General features: G+C 56.9%; 2 protein-coding genes across 2 annotated transcripts in view; one reads left to right on the top strand and one right to left on the bottom strand.

The window, feature by feature from the left end:
• ANKMY1 (ankyrin repeat and MYND domain containing 1) overlaps positions 1–24027 on the bottom strand; it is a 46457-nt gene extending 22430 nt beyond the window's left edge. Inside the window, exons 1-11 of the mRNA XM_080799199.1 lie at positions 23929–24027; positions 19525–19696; positions 17233–17419; positions 15296–15439; positions 9681–10153; positions 7683–7899; positions 7326–7490; positions 4148–4614; positions 2479–2650; positions 1147–1287; positions 576–716 (exon numbers count right to left, since the gene is read on the bottom strand). Coding sequence (XP_080655325.1) covers positions 576–716; positions 1147–1287; positions 2479–2650; positions 4148–4614; positions 7326–7490; positions 7683–7899; positions 9681–10153; positions 15296–15439; positions 17233–17419; positions 19525–19679 — 2262 coding nt within the window. The 5' untranslated portion in view covers positions 19680–19696; positions 23929–24027. The remainder of the gene's footprint in view (positions 1–575; positions 717–1146; positions 1288–2478; positions 2651–4147; positions 4615–7325; positions 7491–7682; positions 7900–9680; positions 10154–15295; positions 15440–17232; positions 17420–19524; positions 19697–23928) is intronic.
• DUSP28 (dual specificity phosphatase 28) lies at positions 23611–25249 on the top strand. The gene is made up of 2 exons (XM_080799200.1): positions 23611–24078; positions 24228–25249. The coding sequence occupies exons 1-2, from the start codon at positions 23677–23679 to the stop codon at positions 24384–24386; spliced, it is 561 nt and encodes a 186-aa protein (XP_080655326.1). The 5' UTR covers positions 23611–23676; the 3' UTR covers positions 24387–25249.
• Positions 25250–26294: the final 1045 nt, after the last annotated feature.

The raw sequence follows: 26294 nt of genomic DNA, 5'->3' as shown, positions 1-26294 counted from the left end.
TGCCCGATTGCAACCCTGTGTGGCAGCAGACCACCCATGCCACAGGCCCAAGAGGCCGGCTACGATTTCCAGTCTATGGGTGGGTAAACTAAGGCCCAGTTTACTATGTGCTCTGAGGCTTATTGACCCAGGCTGCACTGGCCTGTAGCACAAAGCCAAGGCTTGGCTCCCTGCTATACCCACACCCTCTGCAGCCACTGGGCCTCCTGTGACAGGTTCCTGCACCCGCCTCGTTGATGGTTAATCCCCAAGGTGGACAGGAGGCATGGCCCAGGGCTCTATGGAACAAGGCCACCCCAGGGTCCCGAGTCCGAGATGGGGACTGGCAGGGCTCCCCCCACACACAGACACACAGGTGCACACGCATCCCCCATGCACACACACAGAGCTTGTACACATATGTACCCACAGACAGGTGTGTTCTGGCCTACAAGTATAAGTTTGCAGAGACACGTGTGCATGCACACACAGAACACACACATACACATTCGTGTGCACGCACTTGCCTGGGCACACCCAAGGCACTCGCACACGTGTACAGAGGCACATGCACACATGCTCCCCGCCCAGCTCGCCTTGTTGTTGTCCTCCCGCTCACAGGCCACGTGCAGAGCCGTCCTGCCCCCCTCAACTGGCGGGGCCACGGGCTTGCTGTGGTAGATGCTGGCTGGGCCTGGTTCGTTGCTGAGCTTCAGGCTTGAAGGCAACAGGTCTAGCTGCGTACAGACAGTGGGGGCATGTGCCGGCCCCCAAGCATCCCCCACAAGCACCAGGCTGGGCCTGGAGACCTGCAGGTGCGACCTCCCACGCAGACACGTTCCCACAGAGGAGCACAAGCCAGTGGCCCTGCTCACGGATGGCAGGTCTGAGCACCGTCCTGTGGAACCCTCTGGCCAGCCCACCAGCACCCACAGGCCCCAGGCAGGGTCAGAGCTGGGCCCCCGCCCCACTATGGTCCTGCACACAGGGAGCACATGAATGCCGACAGAGGCAGACTGGGTGGGCTGGGGGCCCACAGAGCAGTAATCGCCCTCGTCAGGGACCGTGACACGGAAGTGACGTTCTGAATAGAGCAGTCAGCACTGGGCACAGAGAGGGCCCCCTGGGCCAACAGCAACCCCTCACCCCACAGGACAGGACACGCACCTTGCCGGACTTGTACGTGTCGTCCTGGTCGGCGGCCATGGCGTCCACATTCGTGACAGCGTGGAGCAGCAGCTCCGTTATCTTGACGCCCTCCTCCCCGGGAAGGGCGGCTGCGATGTGCAGGGGGGTGAGGGCCCTCAGCTGCAGAGGCAACATGGGTAGGGGTGAGGGCCGGCTCACAGGTGAGCGGCACCCCCAGGGCCCCACCCCTCTCCGAAACCCCACAGCACTGCCTCGTGGTGATATGTGGGAATGTGACAAGGTGTTCCTGTTTGCCAGGCCTGTAGCCAGCCAGTAGCCCCGTCTTCACTTTAGACCAACTGTCCCTACCTTCCTCTGAGAAGAGCCACTGCCCTTCCTGCCCTTCCTGCCAGGCCCTCGGCATGGATGGCCAAGCAGCTCCTGACTCCAGACCCTGCCCAGGCCTGTCCCTTCTTCACCCACGGAGCCCCTGGCCATGTGCTGAGACACTGGCGGGATGACCATCTCCATCTCCGGGCTCTGCTCATTCTGGGCCGGCCCCGTGGAGGTGTGAGCATCCCGCCAGGAGCACGCAGCAGACCAGGGGCAAAGTGGAAGGCTGTCTGCTCCCCACAAGCAGAACCCCCAAAGCAGGGTCTCAGGGTAACAGCTGGTGCCCGTGGAGAAAGGTTGGGAGGACAGCAGCCCACCGCACACAGGTGCTCTCCGGCCTGCTCAGTGTCCACCCGAAGCTTAAAATAGCGTGGACCTGCGCCTGCAGAGAGGACCGCGGGAGTGTCAGATGTCTGAGCAGGAAGTGGGATGGTTGAGCACGCAAACGACATCTGTCTGGCGTTCACAGGCTGCCACCTTAGCTTCGCCGGTGGGGTCCCATCCATAAGCCTAGAGGGCTATCCTGAAATTATCCCTGGTCTCCCACAGACATGATACCGTCCTGCACTCAGGACACCTCCATACGGAGAAGAGAAGGGGTGCGCAGCCTGGCCGGGGGCAGGGGGAGTGGGGCTGGCGAGGAGAGACCCACTGCCACCGAGCCAGGACACCGAGCAGCAGCTGAAGCCAGACAAATCTGTCAGCCTCGCTGCCCCCCGCGACCCGCCCCATGCACACCCCCTGCCCCCAGGCACACCACCCTGCAGGCCTCCACCACAACTCCCCCACCCCCTGTTCCACTTCACCCAGGCCCGCCCCCAGCACCACAAAGAGCCTGTGTTCTCATCACCAGAGAAGAAACGGTACCATGAGGACATTTCAAAACCAAGTGCTCTAACTTCTTGCCACTAATGAGCCCCCATCAGCCCCCCCCCTTGGCCTTGCAGGACCCTTCCACATCCCCGCGGGGGGTCCCACCTCAACAGGGAGCTGGATGTCCGTCCTGGCCCTGTTCTCCAGCAGTAGCTTCACCCCGGCCACATCCCCGGCCTTGACGGCAAAGAACAGGGCCTGCATGGGCACGCGGCACAGGTTGGGGTCTGCGCCCCGGTGCAGCAGGAGCCTGATGGTCTGCCACCTGTTCCTGTGTCTGCAAGGATTAGTGTGAGGGTCAAGGCTGGGGGACAGGCACAGGACGGCACCCCGGGGGCAGCAGCAGCACTCCCTGGAAGAGGCGGCTCAGGAGCCCCAGCATTCACAGCCCCTCAGCATTCTTTCCAAGACCCCCGGCCCCTGCCTGGTGCCAGGGCAGACCCCCACTGCCAACGCCCCCTGAGCTGGCCAGCCCAGCTCCAGTCCAGCTGCAGCCCTGCCCTGCTCCAGCCTTGGGTGCCCACCCAGCCTTGCTGGGGTCATCTGTGAGCCAGGGCGTGTGGTGGGGACCAGCCCTCTCTCCCGGGGTGGCCAAGAGCTGACAACATAGAGCACCTTGTACACATAGGACATGACATCATACCCAGACATGCATGCATGCACACACATGCCCACACTACAAACATAACACACACATGTCCATAGGTGTGCACATACACACTGACACACACACAGCTCTGACGAGGGGCAAAGAGCCAGCATCAGTGGGGAAGCCTGGCCGGGACCTGGCTGGCCGGGACGGCAGCCCCACTGGGCAGGAAGGTCAAGGTGATGAGGAGCCACGCAGGCATTAAGAATGGCCAAGAAAGCAGGCAGGTGGAGGTTCTGGCCCGTCCTGCTGACCCCACCTCCCACACGGCACAGGTGGGGCAAATGAGAAGGCAGTGGAGAGGCAGGGTGAGTCCAGAGCCGTCATTCTCAAATGTGCTGTTTGTGGGACCCCTCTCTACCCCTAACACCTTCGGAGGACCCTAAACAGCTTTGTTTATGCAGGTTCTATCTGCCCACATCTACAGTACTGTAACTGAGAAAAAAATTTTAAATACTAATACATTTAAAAAGTAATAATAAACCCATTGCATATTAACAAAACAATCTATTTTTATGAAAGATGTGTGCTGGGCTGCATCAGAATCCAGCACTTGGAGGGCTCCCAACCCTGCGTGAGTCTGGGACATCAGGACATCACCTCCACCCACAGACTCCCTGACAGGGTCTGGGACACCTGGGGACACACTTTGAGAGGGCAGGGGTGAGGGCATGTGAGCGTGTGTGTGTGGGGAGTGAGGGGTCAAGTGTGTGATGAGTTGTGTAAGCGGGTGTGCGAGTGCCTGTGTAAGTGTGTCACACAGTGTAGAGGGAGTGAGTGTGTGCAGGCAAGTGTGTGTGAGTATGTCTGTGGGTGTGAGCTGGTGCATGTGTGTGGGCCCTGCACAGTGCTCCCCGCCCCGCAGCAGCTGGAGCACACTCCCTGGATTCTCACTGCCACTGTCCCCAAGTTCCTAACCAGGCCCCCGGCCTGGAGCCACACAGACACCTTGGAGGCCGTGCGTAAGACAGGCCCCACGGCATCCCTGCGGGATCGGGGGTGTGGGACACACACCTCCGGGAATGCTCCCTCCTGGCAGCTGGGGAAGTGATGCTGGCCCACTGAGCCTGTGACCCACCCCCGAAAGGGACCCTTGGCTCCGATGCCCACACTCTAGCAACCTACTCGGTCATGGCCTGCGCCATCTTCCTCATGGTGCCATTTGTGGAGCCAGGGGCACTGAAGGAGGAGGTCTTCAGCATGCTGTGGGCCCGGGCACTCTTCTGCAGGAGGTCCTGGGACAGCGTGATGGAGTAGTTGCGCACACAGATGCTGGACTCGAAGTTCATCTCCTGGCTGCCCAGCGTGTGCCCGTCCAGAGTCCTGATCACACCATCCACCTCCTTCTCCAGGTCGCTGATGCTGTCCCGCGGTGACAGAGGGTCCCACTTCTGAGGGTTGCTCCCCAGCTCGGGGGATTCCTGAGACAGCTGGGTCCCCGCAGACAGGCGGTCCTCCTCGCTGCCCGACACAGTGGACTTCTGCTCCTGGCTGCCCAGGCTGGGCACCAATTCCTCTAAATACACAGATTCCTTGGCCACTTCGGGGAATGAGAAGACATGGTTGGGAGTTCCTGGCATATTTGAAGCTTCCTTTGGAAAGTACAAAAAGAGAAAAAAAATCATCTGCAGAAAGAAGTCGGAGGGCCCATCCCATCAAGCCAACTTCTCGAGCAAGGACCGATGCTCACGGAAGATAGCGTTCTTCCAGGCATCTCGGCTGACAACGCTAAAACACTTTGAAGAAACCCAAGGATGGACGCAAACATCTGGGGGCATCACACAGAGACCCAAGCCATACAGCAGCCACCAGCCACATGTGGCAATGGAGCTCTCGACCTGGGGCGCGTCCAGATCCAGAGTGCGCCTGAGCAGACAAAGCAGAACGTCGCCCTGTACCGATACTGATTTTACACACAGAGAGAATCAATTGTGGATACACATGGTTAAATAAAATAGATGACTAAAATTAATTCCACCTGTTTTACCTCTTTTTAATGTAGCTCCTAGTGACATTTATTTTTTTAAAGATTTTATTCATTTGAGAGAGAGAAAGCACGAACGAGGAGAGGGGCAGAGGGAGAAGCAGGCCCCTGGCTGAGCAGGGAGCCCAATGCAGGGCTCGATCCCAGGATCCCAAGATCATGACCTGAGCCTAAGGCAGAAACTCAAGGGACTGAGGCACCCAGGCACCCCAGCCCTAGAGACATTTAGATGACAGGACTGGCAATGGGGATTGTGCGACCTTCCTGTCCGCAGATGCTCTCCTGCATGCCCGGTTCACAGCCTCTGCTCTCTAAGCGTGGTTCCAGGGTCCATCAGCACGGCCAAGAATGCAGATTCTTGGGCCCACCCCAGACCCCTGAGGCAGAAACGCTGGGGGCGGGGGGGGCACCAGGGGATCCCAGAGGACTCAAAACTTGCTATTTAACTTTTCAGGTGAGATGAGGGGGTCTGTGGTGGGCTAAGAATGTGTCTTTAGGGGACAGCTGAAGCCCGCTGACGTGGATGGAATTCTCTCTGAACTGCGCACAGCGGTGGGGGGGGGGGCGTGGCAGGCTGGGGACACAGTGGGGGGGCCACCTGCTGGCAGCTGCCTAGTCAGGGACTGTCCCCGCACGCTCCCACACGTATTCCTTCTCTTATGTTGTGTACATGTCATGTGTTTCAGAGTAAGAAATTCAAAAAAAAGTAGAGGAGTGATTTTTACGAGTATTTTAATTACACAAATAAATGCTTTCTGAGGCTCTCACTGCCTCCCCAATAATGGATGAGGCTTCCCCACAGCCAGCATCCCCCTGGAGATGCTGTGGGGACAGTACTCCCAATGAAGGGGTGACTGCACAGGGGCCAAAGTGATCTCCACCCCTGTTCACACCATCACCTTGAAACTTCAAAGCTGTCGTTCCTGTACGTTAACCACCTCTGGCCAAGAAGGAGGGTGTTCTCACAAACCAGATACAAGTGAACGGGGCCATAAAAGCAAAGGGACCCTACAGCTCGTTCTCAAACCCTCCACCTTCAACTTCCTGCGGGCTCCTCAGCTGCCACCTCCCTGGGAGACCTCTCCCAGCTGCCTGCACACAGGACCCACCGAGGCCAGCGGGACCCTGTGGGGTCTGCCCTTCTCCCCACAACCAACTCCGTGCACCTGCTCCTCCTCCTCACCCAGGCCAGCAAGACTCTGTGAGATCTGGCCTCCTCACCTCCACCGCACCTGCTCCCCCTCCCCACCCAGGGCAGCGGGACCCACAGGCTCTGGCCTCCTCCTACGTGCACCTGCTCCCCCCACCTACCCCCGACCCTGAAATCCTCAGGACCTGGTGTGGTCTCCCCCAGAGAACTGAAGGCAGGAGCCGAGGCCTGCCCAGGAGAAACAGGGGCAGGGGGCATGGGTTGGTAACTGAGGAACTCTGCCCACCACAGGGCATAGGCCACGGCTCAGTAAAAGCCTCTTCTCAAGGAAGAAACTCAGGAGACAGGGATGAGGTGAGAGAAGGGTCCCACCCAGGGACCTTTTCTAGCGCTGTTCCCTCACCCACCCAGGAGGGGCCCTGACCACGAGGAAAGAAAGCTACAGCCCCCACGGAAGGCTTGCTGGGCAGAGGTCAGTCCCAGGCCTGCTGGCCTCACAGGGCTGACCCTCAGGGTCTAGGGCTTCATGAGGGGTGTGGAGATGCGGTCCCGCAGCCGGCACTCAGGAGACTGGCCCTGGGGGTTGCCCTGCCCTGTGGAGAGCAGGCCCTCAGACACCACCCTGCTGGGAGCCCGTGCTGGAACAGAGGTGTACAGGGCGCCTCTGTGGCGGTGGTGGGGCTCCCGGACAGGTGAAACTCAGGACCACCATGGGACCCCATGATCCCACGGCTGGGGGTGCTTCCCAAACAATCCGAAGCAGTTCACGCCAACACTTGACCGGGGACTTCTGGGCAGCACTCCTCACACCCAGCAAAGGGGGACCTCCCTCCCGAATTGCCAGCCTTCCCTCCCTCCCTCCACGATTCCTTCCCTGGGCCTGCAGGAGGGTCTCCAGCTGACCACTGTGCATGTGGCCAGGATGGGACACAGATCCCTTGGCATTGCAACAAGAGCTCAGGACACCCGAGCAGGTGTGCTGGCTCCGTCCCTGCCTTCTGCTCCCTGCCTGTGGGCCTTAGTGTCCCTTCACCCCACCTGAAGCCGATCTGCACAAAGATGGGGAGGCTGGGGACCACTGCCAGGAGAGTAGGACAAGTGGATGGAGAATGGGGGACAGAGATTGGGGGATGGGTGCTGCAGACACCAGGCCAGGCCGAGGAGCTGACCTGGGGCTTGGGCTCTGTCCTCTCGGCGATGTTGGGCTTGAAGCACTGGGACGGGTAGTAGAGAAGGAAGCACATGCTGAGTGCCGTGAGGCCCTCGTCTGTATACTTGTTCACGTCGGCCCCATTGTCCAGCAGAAGGTTGACGATGTTGTTGTGACGGTGAACCTAGAGGGAGGAAGCCAGCCTCATGAGGACAGCAGGTGAGTGAGGCCCGCACTAACAAGGTCCCCAGCCTTCTGTCCTCTGACCCTGTACATCCCACTTATGGGCTGGAAGGACAGCAGCCCCGCAGAAGGGAGAGGACCCCAGATTGCCACTGGTCCACAGTCCTGGGGGACATCCTGCATGGGGACTCACGGCAGCTGCGGCGAGGACGGTGTAGCCCTTGGCATCGGCCACGTCGGCGCTGGCAAGGCCGTCCCTGAGGATCCCGTAGATCCAGTCATAGTTCCCTTCCCTGGCCCTAAGGATCATGCCCTCGGCAAGCCTCTCCCTGGGCCCACGGCGTGCAAAGCTTCTCCGGTCCCCCTCCAAGATGGCACCCATGTTCCAGCTGGTGTGAGCCTTCTCGTTCCTGGCAACACAGCGGGCTTCAGTGGTGAGGGCCCAACTCTGGATGCCCACTCTGGGCCCTCCGTTCCATACCCCTTCTCTTCCTTCCTCACCCTGCCCAGCCCCAGGCCCTCTTCTTCCCCTTCCAGGCCACTCCTCAGGCCCCATGCGCCTTGGGGGCTACCCCACTGGGCACAGTTAGTGTGGACGCAGCACTGCAGTGTGACCACGGCCCCCAGGTGCGATGCTCAGGCTTATCATGGGCCCCGTACATCCCTGAGTCATCGGCCACTTCATGTGTGTGAGAAGGGGGCTCTCCCAGGACCAGTCCCAGGCGGGAAGGAGGCCGGGCACACACATGGGTCTGGGGCCCAGCACCAAGCCCTCACATCCCACCTCTGCTCATTTTCTTTTCTTTTCTTTTTTTAAAAGATTTTATTTATTTACTTGACAGAGAGAGACAGTGAGAGAAGGAACACAAACAGGGGAGCTGGGGAGAGGGAGAAGCAGGATTCCCTCCAAGCAGGGAGCCCAATGCGGAGCTCGATCCCAGGACCCTGGGATCATCACCTGAGCTGAAGGCAGATGCTTGACGACTGAGCCACCCAGGCACCCCTCATTTGCTTTTCTATTTGAGTAGATAACATGCAAGTCCCATGACCTGTTCACCAGCACACACTGAAGCCTCCTGTGTGCACATGACCTCCTCCACAGTCAAGAATCTATGGGTTTATGACAGCTTCTGTGCCCAGTTACCAACAATTACTGGCTCAGCTGATGTCTGCATGATGGATGGACAGATGGACAGGTGGATGGAGCGGTGGGAGGGTGGATAGGTGGGTGGAGAGATGGGGGAGGGAGGGATGGGGGAGGGGTGGGGGGGATGCATGAATTCCTAAGTAGCCAGCCACTTGTGCTCACAAAACATGAATTTTAAAATAGTTTAGTGATATCAGAGGACAAAGTTAAGTAAACAAAATGAAAATACTCTTGAAAATTTTAACTTAAAAAGATCAGCTTCCATCAGGTAGCTACTAACATTTCCAGGGCTGGGATGGAGAGGAAGAGGGTCTTTGGCGATCAACAGAGCAGTGCCATCCTTCCCAGCCGTTCTGAAGAAGCCCGAGGCTTGGCCAGCCCCCCAACTACTGCTGCCCTGCTCCCCAACCTTGGCTCTCAGGTCAGAGCCATACTCATCCATCAGGGTGACAGCAGTCCCCTCTCTTTGTGTGGACTTCATGCAGATTTCCGACGTATGGGACACCTGGTCACAAAACGCGACCTGCAGAGGCTGGTGTGCGAGTTCCAACAGGCACAGAGGAAACATACATAGGGTCCCAGAACCCAGATTTGAACTCAGCCCCACAAGCTCAGGAGCTAACCCTCTTCCACAGCCCCTTGCCAGGCTCTACACTCTTCAAGGGGCTGCCCTGGCTCCGTGCTCATCAAGCAACTTCCTGACCGCTCCTTCCGCCAATTGCTGGTGAGCAGGAGCCGGTGTCCCAGTCTGCTGTGCCACCATCGATGGCCCCAGCACCTGCCTGCCCCAGGCCTCTCCTCACAACCCAGCATGTCCCAGCTCACAGGCCCAGCATGGCGTTCCCTCCCCCTCCATCACTGGGTTGCTTGCATCAAACAGAAGAAGCACATTTGCTTTAACCTGACAGATAGCCCTGCAAATTACTCAGCCAGTTCCCAGGGACCCCCAGGGGGCCCAGCGCTGAGCGAGCACAGGCCAGTCAGAGGAGGGGAGGAGCTGGTCTTCTCGGCGCCTAGGGGAGGAGGAACGGTGTGAGGACTTACCTGTACTTGTAAGCTTGCTTCTGGATTTTGACCATCAAGGGGGTCTCATTTTTTATAAACCAGGGCTCTCCATCCTCAACAAACGGAGGGATATCATTAAGGAAGATCTGGGCATCTAATTCTTTGCGGAAAGAGGTGGTCATGGGCAGGTGGCTGTTGTCGGTCGAGTAGATGTACATTTCTGGAGGCAGGGTTAGGTCATCATTCAGAAGAAATCGCTTATAGTCATAGAAAAAGGGGTCATGCTCCTCGTGCAGGCCCCACTCCATCTTCTCCTTGCCTGAGAGGCTGATTCTAGCAGGAGCGTGCGTGAGGAAGCCCGAGTACTCGGGGTAGTTATGTATGGAGAAGCTGCCGGGGACCTCCGTGCAGAGCTTGATGAGCTGCCCTCGAAACCACAGCCCGACGTCCTGGTTGCCATCGGGGTAGGTCTCAATGCCCGGCCCGAACCGCTGATCTGCTTTGTACAGCCCCTGCAAGCCGGGTTCAACGGCGCTAAACAGACAGCTCAGCGGGGCCGCGTGCTCTGCAACTGGCTTCTTCAAATCAAAAAACTCAACCATCCTAAGAAATGTATGCATTCATTCAACAAATATTTGTGGAGGCTTAGCAGGCACCAGGCCCAGGGGCCAAAAGCAAATGTGTAAACACGGAACACGTTGGTGGAGAAAGGTTCTGTGGGCCTGGGGTGGTCAGGGGCAGCCTCACTGGGAAAGTGGGGATACCCCCCGGGGGTCTCCACGCAGAAGTGTGTGGGGGATATCACGTGTGGGCTCATCTCAGGGAACCCCTTGCCGCACTGGGGGGCCCAGCCCAGGCACCCCAGCAGCATGGGGGCAGAGCTGCTGGGCCCTGGGTCAGTGAGACACCAGGGGGCATGAACTGAGAAGGCAGGAGGAGGAGAGGAGGGAGAGGAAGAAGGGGGGAGGAGGGGGAGGAGGGGGAAGCTAACCCTCCCTTTCAGCAAACCCAGCAGAGCGCAGTGATTCCTGGGCCTCCCTGGGTGCTCCCACTGGGCGGGATGGTGTCTGTGCTGAGCGGAGGATGTATGGAGAGGGAACGGCCAGGAGGGTCTTGAATGAAAGACAATGCCAACCCCCCCCCTCCGCCCCGCCGCCAACAAGGAAATTGGGAGAAGGGCTAAAGCACAGGGAGCTCAGAGAGAAGCCCCCCTTCCCAGGAGAGCTGTGTGCCCCCTGTGCTGACACTGAAGGACAGCCTGAGGTCACCGGGAGGACCAAGGAAACAGCTTGGGCAAAGCTGCAGGGGCCTGACCCAGTGGGGACATCTATGTCCTCCCAGGATCTGTGCCCTCATCTGTGAAACAGACCAGGGTTGCTGTGTCAGAGCTCTCCGGCTGCAAGCCCCAGAGCTGGGCACGTGGGATATAATGCTCTGTTATGCACGGCCCTGCCCACAAGAGCTTGCAGTCTAGAACAGGCCAAGAAATGAGAAAAGAACGAGCAAAATGCGTTGAGGATGACTTCATTGTGCAGGAGTTTCAGGGGAGGAGGAAGGCAGAGGACTTCTGGAAGAATCTGCGGGACAGCCACAGGGCAGGAAGTGTCACCACAGTCTGTGAAAGTGGCTTGCGGGGGGCAGTGCACATACAACCTAGAAGCTCCCGGTCACTGAGGAGGCATGAGCCACAAGACGGATGGACAGGAAAAGACTGGGGACAGGGCAAGGCAAGAAGCCCAGGGAGGCAGGCAGTTGGAAAAGCAGCTGCTGCCGATCTATGAGGAGTCCAGAGGCTCGTACCCCAAGAGCTGACCCAAGAGCTCCCCTTCTAGGAATCTATCAAAAGGAAATAATCCCAACATCCTCTAAGCTATGGTCACACATACATTCACGGTGGTTGTAGAACAGCACACCATAATAATACTAACAGCTACAATGTTAATAAAATATAATCCTAATAATGGTCATGTCTACAGGATGCAACACGACACAGGCTTAAAAATTTGTCTTTGATACACATTTATTTGCAATCAAACAGTGTCCTTCTAGGAATGAATGTATCCGAAAGATCGCCAACAAAAGCACAAAATGATTAACAAGCGAAACCTTCACCGCTGGGCCCTTTGGCACAACAAAGACTGGAGAAAAGCTCCCATGTTGGTCAGTCCTTCCCAACAAGCTATAAGGACACAAGATGCCCAGATGACGGGAAATGGCGGGCAACTGTGGAAAGCGCTCAGAGCACACGTCCCACTGCCTAACTGGGAGGACCGCGCCCGGGCCTGTGTGTGCACATGCGAAAACAAAGCAGTAGAAACAATCACCAATGACAAGAGCGGACGCCAGAGAGAAGAGAAGGGATGGACGCCCAGCTGCTCTGGATGGACCCCATTTGCTAGGTTTGCCTTCAGAAAAAAATTAGGTTTTTTACATAAGTACAAAACAAGATTAAAGCAAGATTTTAAAAATCAGATCCTAAAAAACGAAAGCAAAACAAGTGAGTGTAGCCCTACACCTGGGTGTTGGATTAACTGAGCAGAGAGGAATTCTGTTCCATGACTGTGTTGTGTTCCACATTCCTGTGGGGTCAGCTGTGGGGACAAAAGGAAGGCAAACGAGCATTGAGTTGCTTTCAGGAGTCATAGTGGGGGTCACAATGCTATGTTATTATTCTGAAACTGTCATACATATTTTATGATGTAAAACAGGTAAGAAATGTTAATGGTTAAAAATGAAGATTTTTTTTTTTTTAATTATTTAATTTTTTATTTGACAGAGAGAGAAATCACAAGTAGGCAGAGAGGCAGGCAGACAGGAAGGGAGAAGCAGGCTCCCCGCTGAGCAGAGAGCCCGATGTGGGGCTCGATCCCAGGACCCTGGGATCATGACCCGAGCCGAAGGCAGAGGCCTAACCCACCGAGCCACCCAGGTGCCCCAAAAATGAAGATTTTTAAGACCGAGAGGAAAGATATGCAAATACAATATTGTGGTTGTCGAGTAAAAAACCAGGGGAAAAAGCTGGGGACTCCTCATAGCAAAATGCAAGAAAACCACCAAAGCCAACTGGAGTTGTGTCAAGTGCAAGAGCCAAACTCCAGAGGCTCCTGTGGGCCAAAGAGCACCAACCGGGCATCGAAGAGCTTAGCGACTGCGATATACGGAGGGAAACCAGATCTGTTAAAATCCATGAGTTTACAAAGACACGAAACCCTCCCGGAAGCTCCACAAATCACCGCTGAAGAATGTTAGACGGTAATCACCTTACGACTCTGACACCCAGCAAAGAAAGGGAAATGGTCAGGGGTCATTTTGCTTTTCCCATTAAACTACCTCCAAGTAACCAAACAGCTGATGAAGGGTGTCATAAATCAAGGAATTCTGGTTAATAAAAGGAGGAGGAATTGTAGATTTAGAATGTCGCTGTCTTGCAGCCTCTCATGAAATAATGGTCATTGATATTCTCCAAAATCATGCAAAGGGAGGCGATGGGACTGCAGACCCCGTCCCCCACCGGCCAATCCTGACACTGCATGAAGAAAGACAACCAGACCTGTGTCTCCGCATGGGGTTTCTGACAAAGACGCGAAGGCCAGCTGTGGAAAAAGTGTGGAGGCCAAGAAAAACAAGGCTGTACTCACCTCGAGTCTAGCACTGACATAAGTACAGCCATCTTGACAAAGCAAAAGCTGGCACCTTGCACCCCCTCTTCACCTACCTCCCCTTGGTAGTATGTGTGAACAGATAGTTAACTTATAGAAATCACAATCCTGCAAGACAGGAGTCTCCCTCGGTTTACAAATGTCCCAGTGCTAAATCTCACTAACAAGGACGCTTGATAGGAGGAATGTGACATTCCACCAGGAAACTCTCAACTGTCTTCATGTTAGTGCCTCATTAGAGGGAAAAACGGCCTTGGCTTGATAGTAACCAGTCCTCCAATATCCTGACAGTCTTCTTTACCCTGATAGCCCTTCTGAACACCCCCTTTGTCCTCACCCACTGCCGAGTCCACCCCTACTCTGCCTTTAAAAACTCTGACTGTAGTCTGGTTCGGGGTCCAAGTCCCTACTCCGCTGTGTCGGGTATACTTGGGCCCAAGCTTAAGCTTGTCAAATAAACCCTCATGCGATTGCATCGGTGTTGGCTCCTTGGTGGTCTCTCAGACGTGAAAACTTGGGCATAACAAAAGGACAGTCTTCTCAACCGACGCGATGTCCTGGGAACAATTGGACACCAGCACATGGGGGCGGGGGAGGGAAGGAGAACCAATCCCCATGTCACGTGAAATGCAAAAGTTACCTCAAAATGGATCACAGACCTGAATGTCAGCACCCAGACCATAATATGGAGGCGAGAACACAGACGAAAAGTCTTGGTCACCTTGGGTTAAGCTAAGATTCTATAACTGGGATATTAAAAAAAGCAAGAACTAGGAAAGAAAATTTGATAAGCCTATGAGTGGCTGAAATGAAAACAGCAGACGACATCAAAGGTTGACAGAATGTGGAGCAAGGACCATGTTAGCATCTGATGGGCTGAAACAGAACGTGGCACAGCCACTTTGGAAAACCACTTGGGGGTGTCCTGTAAAATGCGCCACACACCTAACATGCGGCCAGCAATCCCCGCCCAAGTATTTATGCAAATGCAAAAAAAGACAGGCACATGAGGACTTGTAATCCAGTGTTCTTAGCAGCTTCATTCATAAGAACCAAAAACTGGAAAGAACTCAAACATGCGGCTCTCCGCGAAGCAATGAAGACTGTGTCATGTGCACACCATCGAATACTGCTTCCTGGTAAAAGAAAGGAATTGCTGACATATGCAAATATGTCTGAATCTCAGGGTCATGGGGGACTGGAGGGCGGGGCTACACGCAAGCACAAGACACCGTACATAAATGTGTGTAGCAGGTTGATTCACAACTGCTCAAAGCTGGAAACTAGCCCAGCACCCGTTGGCTGGGGGGACAATGGTGGCCGAGCCAGGCACTGCCCGAGGGCTCAGCGCCGGGGACCGAGTTCTGGACTCATGGCAACGCAGGTGGATCTCTGATGCCCTTTGCTAAGTGAAAGGTCTACGTATTATATTTTGTTAACAGGACATTCTTGCAGAGGCAAGAGGACTGGTGAGGGCCGGGTGGGTGGAGGGACCGTCCCAAAGGGGCACGGGTCATGTCAGTGGACGGAAGTTTCCTGTGTGTTGATGGTGGTCCTAGTCATAGGGCTCTACACCTGAGAAGGGGTAAACCAATGTGGGTGGGTTTTCCTGGGAGGACATAAGAGGAGGAAAGGTATGTCATTGGCAAGTTTCAAGACGCCGTATGTGAGATGACCTGGTTTATGTATAAAAACTAAACATTTATGGTGCATTTACAGTTGACTCTAAAGGACACACAGCGACTGATATCCAGCCCTGTTCTGTATCTTATTCCTTGTACTGTTTTAATCTTCACAAATAACAAAGCTACCACTTGGTACACAAATAAAATTCCCCAGAACCTAAATATCCTTTGATCCAGTGACCTGGAGGGCCCCAACCCTCCCCCATACAAAGGGTATCCCTGCCCCTCCCCTGCATGTGGAGCAGCCTCGCCCCCCCCAATACAGGGCATCCCCGACCCTCCCCTGCACAAAGGGCAGCCCACCCCTCACCTGGAAGAGCCTGGTCTTCTGGAACATGGTGCCGTAGCCTTCTCGGTAGCTCAGGTAAAACATGCCGGTGAAACTGGAGCCATCAGGCCACAGGTAGGTGCCCAGCCCGTGGCGGTGGTCGCGATAACACTGCCCGCGGTAAGTCTGTGGAGACAGCCCGAGCTGGCGGGCCTGAGAGGCCACTCCTTGCCACCCCCCAGGGCCCTCCAAGAAGCCCTCCAGGCTGGTGGGAGAGTGGCCCCCGGGGGTGGTGCTAGCCACGCCAGCCACAGGCCCCCTCCAAGTCGGGGAGCACGGTGTCCATTACAGGTGATCCCCTACCCACGTAGAGCAGGTGCTTGGGGGTGGGCGCCCTGGTGGCCACGGTCGCTCCCTCCCTCCAACCCTGGCCCAGGCCAGGGAATGTGCACAGGTGTGGCTGCAGCCAGGACGGGGTTTGGGTGGGAGCCAGGAGCTCGGTTGACCCAGGCTCAGCTCCAACCTCCTGGGCTCCTAGGCAGCAGGCTGGCCCAGGCAGAGGGGAGGCCACTAGCCTCAGGCTCCCCTGCGTGGCCCCAGGGGCAGGCTATGGACCCTGGCTGGGAAACCTGGAGTGGCTTTGCTTTTAAAGGCCTCCGTCCTGAGCCATGGGTGCAGGCCTCTGTCTGCTCTGTGCCGAGCCCCACAGATGTCAGGGGCGGGTCTGTCTGAGCCTGCCCCTCTTCAGGGGCCTTGGGAGGAAAAAAATAATGTGATGCCCATTCTGAGCCCTTTCCAACCCCCAGACTGCTGCTGGTGCATGGCTGACAGCCTCTGTCCACACCAGGAGCGGGCTAGGTCCAACAGTGCTCACAGACCACTCTGGAGGAACGCAATGGCGACTGTTACCGGCTCGCTGTCCCTTCTCTTTCCTCTGGTCATGGAGAGGTCTACCCATGGGGTTGGTGGTGGACTGACCCCAGCCCCCAGGCACATGGTACCAAGCCTGGCCAGCCTGAGGACTCCTGCCCTTGACCCCAGCCCTGACTTGGGTTTGGCCACAGGACCCACGCCCTAGCCAGACCAGAGCCCTGAGTGGGCCTTTCCTCTCTCCCAGGAGTGTGTGATGCAGCTCCCGTGGGCTTGCCAGATGGCAGAGGGTCACTCTGGACCCTCCCACATGAAGATGGGAAGAGGGGGCCCAACAGGGTCATTGGATCTGTGGATCCAGCCAAGCCTAGGGCTACATGACCCCCAGGGATGGAATTTTCAGTTCCAATAGCCAACAGAGGCCTTTTTCAGTCTCCCCGGGGTTGAATGTGAGCTCAGGAATGGTTCCTGGGGAGCCCGTCCAGCGCAAGAACACTCACCGAGTAGAGGGGCACTGGACTGGGGCTGTCCATCTCCCACCAGCACCCATCTAATTTGCATGGTTTTGTGGGGGCAAATCAGAGTCCACCCAACTTAAAAAAAAAAAATCTTAACTTGCACACTCTTTGTGTAGAACTGCAAGGGGTGGGCATTTAACCCTCTGGTCACTTGGGTGTGTGTGCACAGGGCGGGATTTCTGTCCACTCCCCAGAAGACAGCCCCAGAGGGACCCTGGAAGTCTATAAGGTTTCTCTCTAGACACTTCTCCAGTGAGAAAGAGGTTAGCCTAGCACCCTTCCTGCCAGTGGTCTGCAAGTTCACCTCACGTCCCTCTTAGAAGAGGAGAGACCAGGGGTGCCTGCGTGGCTTGGTCAGTTGAGCGCCTGACTCTTGATCTCAGCTCAGGTCACGCTCTCAGGGTTGTGAGACCAACCCCACGTCCGGCTCTGCACTGAGCATGGAGTCTGCTTAAGATTCTCTCTCTCCCTTTGCCCCTCCACCCTGCTCCCTCTCCCTCTCTTAAAAAAGAAAGAAAGTTAAAGAAAAAGAGGCGAGACAGTGGCTGGCTGAGCCTGGCCGGGAGGGAAGCAGCAGTGGGAGCCGGTTACCTCGCCCGTGGGCCAAGAGAATTCACCATGCCCCAGCTTCATGTCCAGCCCGAAGTCCCCTCGGTACACACAGCCATCCTGCCACTCCTGCACGCCTTGGACCAGCTGGATGTAGGTCTCCTTCAGGTTCTGCTCCCCGGAGGGACCTTCAGACTCCTCCTCCTCCTCCGGGGCCTCTGGGATGTCTCTAGGGAGGTGAAGAGCAGGGGAGGGAGGACCCACACTAACACAGGCCTGAGGAATGACGGTGCCGAGAACCACAGGCCATCTCAGTTCTTCCTCCCAACAACCCCCCCATGGCAGATGCTGTTGCTACCCCCATTCTGCAGAGAGGGAAACTGAGGTACGGGGGTGCAGTGATGGCCCCAGGTCACACAGGAAGTGCACAACCCTGTGTCTGTCCCACATGCCTAAATAGCTGCCAGTTTCCTGGAGGCACACCCAGCTCTGCTACCTGGAGGCTGACAGTCGCCCTGCTCCACCTGTTTGCAGGGCAAGCCTTGTGCCCTCCACCAGCCCAGAGTGCTCCCGGCAGGGGCTTCTCTCAGGAGCCGGCAGCTGGCCCACAGCCGGACAGGAGGTGGACACTTGGCAGACTTGCACGGACCCATGAATGGCCTAATGAAGGAGAGGAGCAGCAAGCTGACCCGTAGGACAGAAAGACGGATAGCTGCAGGGATGGGGCCAAGAATAGGCACCAAGGTGAGGTTGCTTCTTTTTTGCTCTTGCTATCTAAAAGTACAAATCCTGACTTAAAAGAGGACCTACTCCTACCTCCCATCACACACACATGGCCTCCCTATCTGCCTCCCTCTAAAGTCGAAAGGGCTCTCTGGAGATGCTGTGTCTTGGTGTCTCTGGTCTATGGACCTGTGCCACTGTCAGGTGGACAGTCTAGGGTCGGCCTGGGCCAGTGTGACTACTGTCCTTCAGCCAAGGGGAAGTGTGGACATAAAGAAGCACACGAAGAGAGGGTGATATGTAGACACACGGAGAAGACAGCCACTTACAAGCCAAGGAGAGTGGCCTGGAGGACAGTCTCCCTCTCACCCTCAACAGAAACCACCCTGCCCGCACCTTGACCCTGGACTTGCAGCTTCCACACTGAAAGACAATAGGTTTCCCTTGCTCAGGCCGCTCAGCCTGTGGTAGCCTGTCGCAGCCCCAGCAAACTCTTACACCACTTCTCCTCCCACTTGCTTAATTCAACAAATAGGAACCAAAGGAAATGTTCCTTTAAAAAAACAAATGGAAATGATTTTAAGATCAATCAGGAACATCATTAACACAACCAGTCAACTCCAAGGCCCGCGGCAGGGTCCCCGGAGACGGCCAGCTGGCAAGGTGAACAAGGGCTTAGCCACCCAGTTCTGCCACCAGACAGGTCCCTTCCCCTCTTGTGACTTAGCAACCTGCCTCCTCTGCAAAAGGGGGGCTCTGTCAGTCCGCTCAGACTATTGCAAAGCCCCACAGACTAGGGGCCTTGGACCGCACACATTTGTTTTTCAGTCTGGAAGGGGCCCTGAGGCTGGGGTGCCTGCAGACTCCGTTCCTGGTGAAGGCCAGCTTCCTAGTTCACAGATGGCACCTGCTCACTGTGTCCTGGTGAGGCCAAGAGGGAAAACTTTAGCTTCTTCCTCTTCTTATGAGGGCAGTAATCGTACCATGGGACCCCACGACCTCATCTAAATCTACTCCCCCCATCTCCAGGGCTGGGTTGGGGGCATGGAAGACAGCTGATCCGTGGGAGGGCGTGCTGGGCTTCTGTTGACAAATGCAAGTCACCATGACATTGGGGATGAGGCCTTTAACATGGATTCTGGCGCCAGGGAAGAGTCAGGGAGACACAGTTCAGTCTGTACTGGGGACAAATACAATAGGATTACAGGGTGGGTTTCACAGGAGGCCAAAATAAGGCTCTGAGGGCAGCATCTGGCCCAAAGTAGACCTTCTCATGGTTATCATACTGTGAAGAAGCCGTGCCAACTTAGGAAGGCCACAGTATAAAGCCGATGTTCCTAAGGCCATGAGGAGGTGACACAGAAAAGCAGAGTGGGCGAGCTAGGAGGAATGTGCAGACATCAGGCAGGGGGCTCCTTACCCACTGTTGTAATTTTCCTCAGTGGTTGCTGATACAACGTTGAGGTTTTCCTATCTCTCCAGAGAGGAGTTTTTGAGGAGCAAAATAACTTTTAGCGGTTTTTAACACCTGCCCCAATACTGGATCCCAGCTAAGTGGTCTCCAGGGTCAGGCTGGGACCCCCCTGTGGGAGCCCCCACACCACCCCGCACCTTTTGGTAAAGAGCATCTCCATTGTCCTGGACCTCTCCAGGGTCCCCTGGTCCTGGGTGGCAGCAGGCCCAACGCTCCTCCCCACCGGCTGATTTTCATAGATGTTAACATCTGGGATTTCCAAATAGAAGGCTGAGGAATAACTATTCTCCATGCCTCTCGTCTTCGAACCTGGAAGCAAAGCCAGGGACCCACATTCGCCCTCAGGGCTCCTGGTGACGTCCAGGGACTGACCCACAGCCCCATCCACCTCAGAGAAACAAAGCCTCCTCCCCCTAACCTCGATGCCCCGTCCTATTGGAAACTCCGGGAGAAACCTTTGCCAGCGCCCCTAGGGGGTCCCAGTCCCTCCCGTGAGGCGGGAACAACATTAAGGGCGGTTAGAGCCACCCTCCCACGACCTCTTAGGGTCCTGTGTTGGGCTCTGTATTATGCCTGCTAATGGCCCCAGAGGGGACACAAACAGCGGGCGCCCCCTCCCCCATGGGCCTCTGGAGCCAACCCTCGAGGATGGGCCGACAAGTGCAGGGACTCGGCCCTCGCCGGACCTCACACTCACAGCCTCTCAAGCCCTCCGGATCCCAAATCGCCTGCCTGCCCCGGGGCCAGGGTTCAGAGGGCCAGTCCCAGGGGGCGTCGGGGCCCCTCGACGGGCCTCCGCCGCCGCCACCGCCCCCCACGAGCTCCGGGACACAGAGCTCACCGCGCTTCTGCCGGGATCCCGACCGCACCCCTGCCGCGGGGCCGCACCGAGGCTCGGAGAGCTCGCACCCAGCGTTCCGGTCCGCCCAGAACCGCCAGCTCAGAGCAGCCCCGCGCCGCGCCCAGCAGCCCAGAGCGTCGGGTTTCCCTGGAGACCGCTTATCGGCCTCCGCCAATCCCCGCGCCCGGCCCGCCCAGGCCCCGCCCAGGGGCGTCCCTCTGTGACCTCACAGGGCCCCGAGCGCGCGCCCCCGCCGAGCCCCCCACGCTCCCGCGCTTGCTGGGCTTCTTTTCGAGCCCGGCAAGAGGCGCGGCGAGCCGGCCGGCCCAGTCTCCACCGCGGACCCCGACGTCCACGTCCAGCAGAGCACGGGGAGCAAGCTGTGGGACAGGGCCTCCCCGGGGGTTAGCGCTAAAAGCTCCAACGCCTCCGGGAACAGAGCACAGGGACTGTGCGTGTGGGACACCGGAGGAAACCGAGGCACAGGGAGATTCGCTTGCCCAGCGCCGCGCGCCCGCACCCCGCAGAGCCAAGGTCTGATGGAGCTCTGCCGGACTCCAAAGCCGATTTTCGTCGGTTCCGTGCAGGTCTGTAGCAGACACGGAGCGGGAGCTGTCCGCTGCTGCGACAGGGCGACCGAGGGGCTCCAGGTCACGGAGACAGGGATTCGCTGTGTGGACCGAGGCGTCATTGGAGAAGACTGCGGAGGGACGAGTCCTGGATAGGGTCTCAGAGGCGGCGCGGGAGCTCTCCAGGAGAACGCAGTGCAGGGAATCGGGCTAGCAAGCGCAGAAGCGCAGCAGTGGGAAACAGCTCAAGGGCTTTCTGCAACTGAAGTCATCCGAGTCTTTGAGAGGTGTGGGGCTCTCTTCAGGCGCAGGGCCTGGAGTCCTCAGCCCAGGCTGCAAGGGGAAAGGGATACGCAAGGCCCATGCCCAGTCCCTTCCCTGTGGCTAGATTCTGGCTAGCGTTCTGCGGTGCTTCCTCCAGCCCTCTACCTCCCAATTCACCTCTTCTTTCATACTCACCTTCGTTCCTGGATCCCCTCTCTTATCTTTCCCCCTGAGGTCCCATCTCTCTGCCACACTCCCTCCAATTGCGTGTTTAGGAATTTAAAGCACAAATTAGACTGTCTTTAAAATTCCTTTGGGGGGCACCTAGAAGGCTCAGTGGGTTAAGTGTCTTCCATTCTTGATTTCCGCTCAAGTCAGGATCTCAGGATGGTAGAATCGAGAGTCCCCCACATGGGGCTCTGTTCAGTGCAGAGCTTGCTTCTTCCTCTACTACTCCCCCCATTCCTGCTCTTTCTCTCTAAAATAAATAAAATCTTTAAAAATAAAATTCCTTTGCTATGGAAAGAGAAAGAGGGACTCCCGTGTGGCTCAGTCTGTTAAGCAGTCCTGGAATCAAGCCCCACTTCAGGCTCCCTGCTCAGTGGGAAGCCTGTTTCTCCCTCTCCCACTCCCCCTGCTTGTGTTCCCTCTCTCACTGTCTCCGTCAAATAAACAAAATCTAAGAAAGAAGAAAGATGGTAAAGTCCTACAAACTTGGTAAACCATACCGTCTGTTGCAGGTTGAATGGCATCCCCCAAAACATTAAGCTTAAATCCTAAACCCTGGTACCTGTGAATGACCATATATGGAAATAGAGTATTTGCAAATAATCCAAGAGATCATACTGGATTAGGATGTGTCTTGAAGTAAATGACTAAGTGTCCTGATAAGAAGAGGGAGATTTGGAAAACACAAACACAAAGGGAAAAATAAACTTCTGTTCTTTTAAGCTACCAAGTTTGTGATGCTTTGATACAGATGAATCAGAAAAAAAGTTTACTATTATTAGAATAAAACAAAGTGCAATACCAATGTATACAGGGTTGCAAGACAGCTACTTTCACTGAAACCAATCCGGGAAAGAGATCCCTGAATGACACCGGCCATCAGAAAAACCTGAATAACTCTTCTTACTCATGTCAACATTAAATGATGTGTTTTGTTTTTTTAAGATTTTATTTATTTATTTGACAGAGCACAACTAGGCAGAGAGGAAGGCAGAGAGAGAGGAGGAAGCAGGCTTCCCGCCGAGCAGAGAGCACAATGCGGGGCTCGATCCCGGGACCTTGAGATCACGACCTGAGCCGAAGGCAGAGGCCTTAACCCACTGAGCCACCCAGGCGCCCCTAAAATGATGTGGTTTTTTAAAATTTGAGAGACCGGGGCGCCTGGGTGGCTCAGTGGGTTGAGCCTCTCTGCCTTTGGCTCGGGTCATGATCTCGGGGTCCTGAGATCGAGTCCCGCATCAGGCTCTCTGCTTGGCGGGGAGCCTGCTTCCTCCTCTCTCTCTCTCTCTGCCTGCCTCTCTCCCTACTTGTGATCTCTCTCTGTCAAATAAATAAATTTTTAAAAATCTTAAAAAAAAAAATTTGAGAGACCACGCACAAGCAGCGGGGGGCGGTGGTGTCTGGCAGAGGAAGAGGGAGGAGACTCCTGATTGAGCAGGAAATCAATTCGGTGCTCAACTCCAAGACCCGGAGATCCTGACCTGAGCTGAAGGCAGACGAGAAACCACTGAGCCACCCAGGAGCCCCTAAACGATGTTAGTTTTTAAAAGTTAGAGTGATGAACCAAAAATTAAGAAAAATAAAAACCCTGGTATTTGAAGAAATGAAAATTGAACAGCAAACAGTTTCATTTCATCTGAACCGTGTTTTACAATAAAAGGGAAAATAAAATGCAGAAATTACAAAGGGCAATTAGGAAGCAGAGAAAAAGGAACAAACATAAAGCTGTACTAAAAGGCACCTCGGCCGGCATTACAATTATTTCTAAGAGGAAGCGAAGCCAGGCAGCCTACCAACCAATCGATACGGAGGATACCGGACAGGACTCCCTGTGCTCCGCACGGTAGCTGGAGGAGAAGCCCACCTCCCCGAGCCCAGCTGGGGCCCTGCTGCCCGCCCCCTCCACGGCCGGACCGCTCCGGGACACGTGCCCACGTCTGTGAGCCACCTCCTACCCCCAACGCCCAACGCCCAACCCCGGGAGCGGGATCAGGCACTGCAGCTCTAGAAGCCCAGCCCCGCAGGTCCGCCCAGGTCGCGGCCTGCCCAGCCCAGCCCAGCAAGCCGGAGAGAAAGCCGCACTCCCGCGCGGGACTGCAGCTCCTGGGCCTCCGCGTCCCCCAGGAACCACCCATTCATCCCTATGTTCCGGCCCCGCCCGCCACGCTGCAGCCAATCCCACTCGCTCGCCCGCCCGCCCGCCCACCCGCCCAGCCAATGGCCACCACCTCCACCCGCAGCCAATCAGAAGACGAACCCGCCCTGCCCGGCCAATGCGGAGGCGGCCAGGGCCCTGCGGGTGGGACCCTCAGAGGCCTTTAGGACCCCGGGGGTGCCCCACGGGCCGCCCGAACGCCTAAACTCGTGCCGCGACCCGGGCGCAGGTCATGGACCCGGGACCAACCGGCCGCCGCGAGGTCCCCGGGGTGGCCTCGCCCGCGCCGCCGCCGTTCGTGCGCGTCGCCCCCTCGCTGTTCCTCGGGACTGCACGCGCCGCGGCCGCGCCGGAGCTGCTGGCGCGCGCGGGAGTCACCCTGTGCGTCAACGTTTCGCGCCAGCAGCCCGGCCCGTGCGCGCCCGGCGTGGCCGAGCTGCGCGTGCCCGTGTTCGACGACCCGGCCGAGGACCTGCTGGCTCACCTGGAGCCCACCTGCGCCGCCATGGAGGCCGCGGTGCGCGCCGGCGGCGCCTGCCTGGTCTATTGCAAGAACGGCCGCAGCCGCTCGGCCGCAGTCTGCACCGCTTACCTCATGCGGCACCGCGGCCTCAGCCTGGCCGGGGCCTTTCAGGTGGGACGGGCCTTCCAGATGGGGCGGGCCTCCCATATCGGGCTGGCCTCCCAGGTTGGCGGGGGGCGTCCAGGTGTGTTGGGCCTGCCGGGGGTAGGGGCGCAGAGGACCTTGTGGCGCTGCGTTCAACCTCTGCCTCTCATACGCAGGCGGTGAAGAGCGCCCGCCCAGTGGCCGAGCCCAATCCGGGTTTCTGGACTCAGCTGCAGAAGTACGAGGACGCTCTGCAGTCCCTGCCCCGCCTGTCCATGGAGCCCTCGGGACCGTGCTCCAGAACGCGAGGAGATGAGCTCCAGAATGAGCCCTAACCCTTCAGTCCCTGGAGAGAAGCCAGCCCCGAGTGCGGGGCGCATGGAATTGGAGGTAGTTGAAGCCCCGACCAGAGGGGGTCTTTGTTCTCCTCCTTCCTGTGGCACAGAATTTTCATTTTCTGCTTCTTCCTGAAATGCAGCTCGAGCCCGTTTGACAGTACTGCGGGATTGTGTCCCCTGAAGAGGGGACTGGAAGCGTTCCTTCCTCGGTCAGCAGGTTTACCAGACAGGGCTTCGGTCAGGAAAATCAAAACCACATGAGGAATTTTAGGCAGAAAGGTATTTAATACACAGAGCAAGGCCAGGGAGCCAAGGTCCGGAGGTAGGAAAGTACAGGAGTCATGGAGACCCCTTCCCCCTCCCCAGTCCTGGTTGCCTGTCACTCTGATGTGGGCAGCTCCCAGGAGGACACCAGCTCTGCTGGCAAAGCCTGTGTCTGGCACCTGTTGGAGCCATAGGACTTGCCCCAAACTGGTCCCATCAGAATCCAGCATGGGACCCAGGCCTGGAAATGCTGCAACACAGGCCAGGATGTGAGGCTGCCCGGCGACAGCGCAGCACCTGTGCCCGCCTCCGGCCGTACTGACCTCACAGTTTCCACAACAGCACCGAGCTCTGGCCTCATGTCACAGCTGCACTCACCACATCTGTGCCTGTGGCTTCAGACACATCTCACCTGCATCCTGGGGTCTACAGGCTGTCCTAGAAAAGTAATCACCATCGACACCCTTAAATAAGATGGGGGGGGGAGGGAAACCAGGTTACAATGTGAATTACAGATAATACAGCCCCTGGTTAATACATGCTTCTCTATATACATCAACGTAATTAATAAAATATCGTAATTAGTGTTTATTGTTTCCCATCCCCACTACTCATGTTATGTTCTTCTCCTCAGCCTGCACCTCGCTGGTCCTGGTCTTTCCCGGTGAGGTGACTTGAGGCTCCATTCCAAAGGGCCCTGGGTGGCCCTGCCTGGGGCTATGGCTTCCCTCACGTCGTCCTCAGCGGGGAGGACGGGAGGCATTGGGAGAATGTCCCAAGCTCAGCACACTCCTCCCGGCCCCAGCCCTCATGCTCCTTCAAATCAGGACCAGTCACTGCACCCAGTCCAGCAGACCCTGATGTGCATGTTGCCTCCGTGGCCTGAAGAGCCCAGAATGGCCAGGTGGTGTCTCAGCCTGCCATCTTGGAGGACACCTGTGTCCCTGGTGAGAAGTGTCGTAGCTGGGAACAAAACCTTGGACCCAGCAGAGCCCGGAGTCACGGGGATGGGAAGCTCACAGCTTGTGAATAAGACACTGGGATGGCTGTGAAAGGGGCGCCCTCTCCCCGCCGTTAGACCTGCACCTGGGTCCTGACTGTGGCAGGAATGACACCCTCTGTCGGTCCCTGGCTACAAGCATATACCACACATTGTAGGCCAACACCCAGCCCCTCGCAGTGTCACCAGTCACCAGCTCCCGCCCCCGAATGCTGCTCCTGTCATGACCCCTTTGCAGCTCACCTCGGCCAAGCCACCTTCTACCACCTTCTACAGGACTTGCCGGCCGCCTCTCTCTAGGCCCCTCAGTGCTCACATCATGTTGCTGCCAACCCCTTCCATAAGGAAGCTGCCATCACTGTCTCCACTTGGCAGGCAAGGCTACAGTGGCTTAGAGGTGAGCCGAGCAGTTTCCCAGGACCTGAGTCCAAGTTTTTAACCCAGCATGCTGACAGCATCTTTGCTGGGACACCCTCCCACCGCTGGCTGGCTGATGTGGCTCTGGGTAACGAAGGTGCAAGGGCGACAGTGCTGGGCCGGGTTGAAAGACCTCTGTGGGCTGCATCAGTGTTTTACCCACTGGTTCTGTTTGAGACGCTCTCACCAGAGGCCCCATTCTCCTGAGGACCTCTGCCTGCCCC

This window comes from Martes martes, assembly GCF_963455335.1.
Source record: "Martes martes genome assembly, chromosome: 3".
NCBI classification, from domain to species: Eukaryota; Metazoa; Chordata; class Mammalia; order Carnivora; family Mustelidae; genus Martes; species Martes martes.
Note: the sequence above shows the minus strand (reverse complement) of the source record. Positions and strands in the feature narration are given on the sequence as shown.

Bases quoted from the DNA above. Each gene is read 5' to 3' on its own strand.
- DUSP28 (XM_080799200.1), top strand. From the start codon at position 23,677: ATGGACCCGGGACCAACCGGCCGCCGCGAGGTCCCCGGGGTGGCCTCG. The intron at 24,079-24,227 runs GTGGGACGGGCC...TCTCATACGCAG, and splicing joins GCCTGGCCGGGGCCTTTCAG to GCGGTGAAGAGCGCCCGCCC.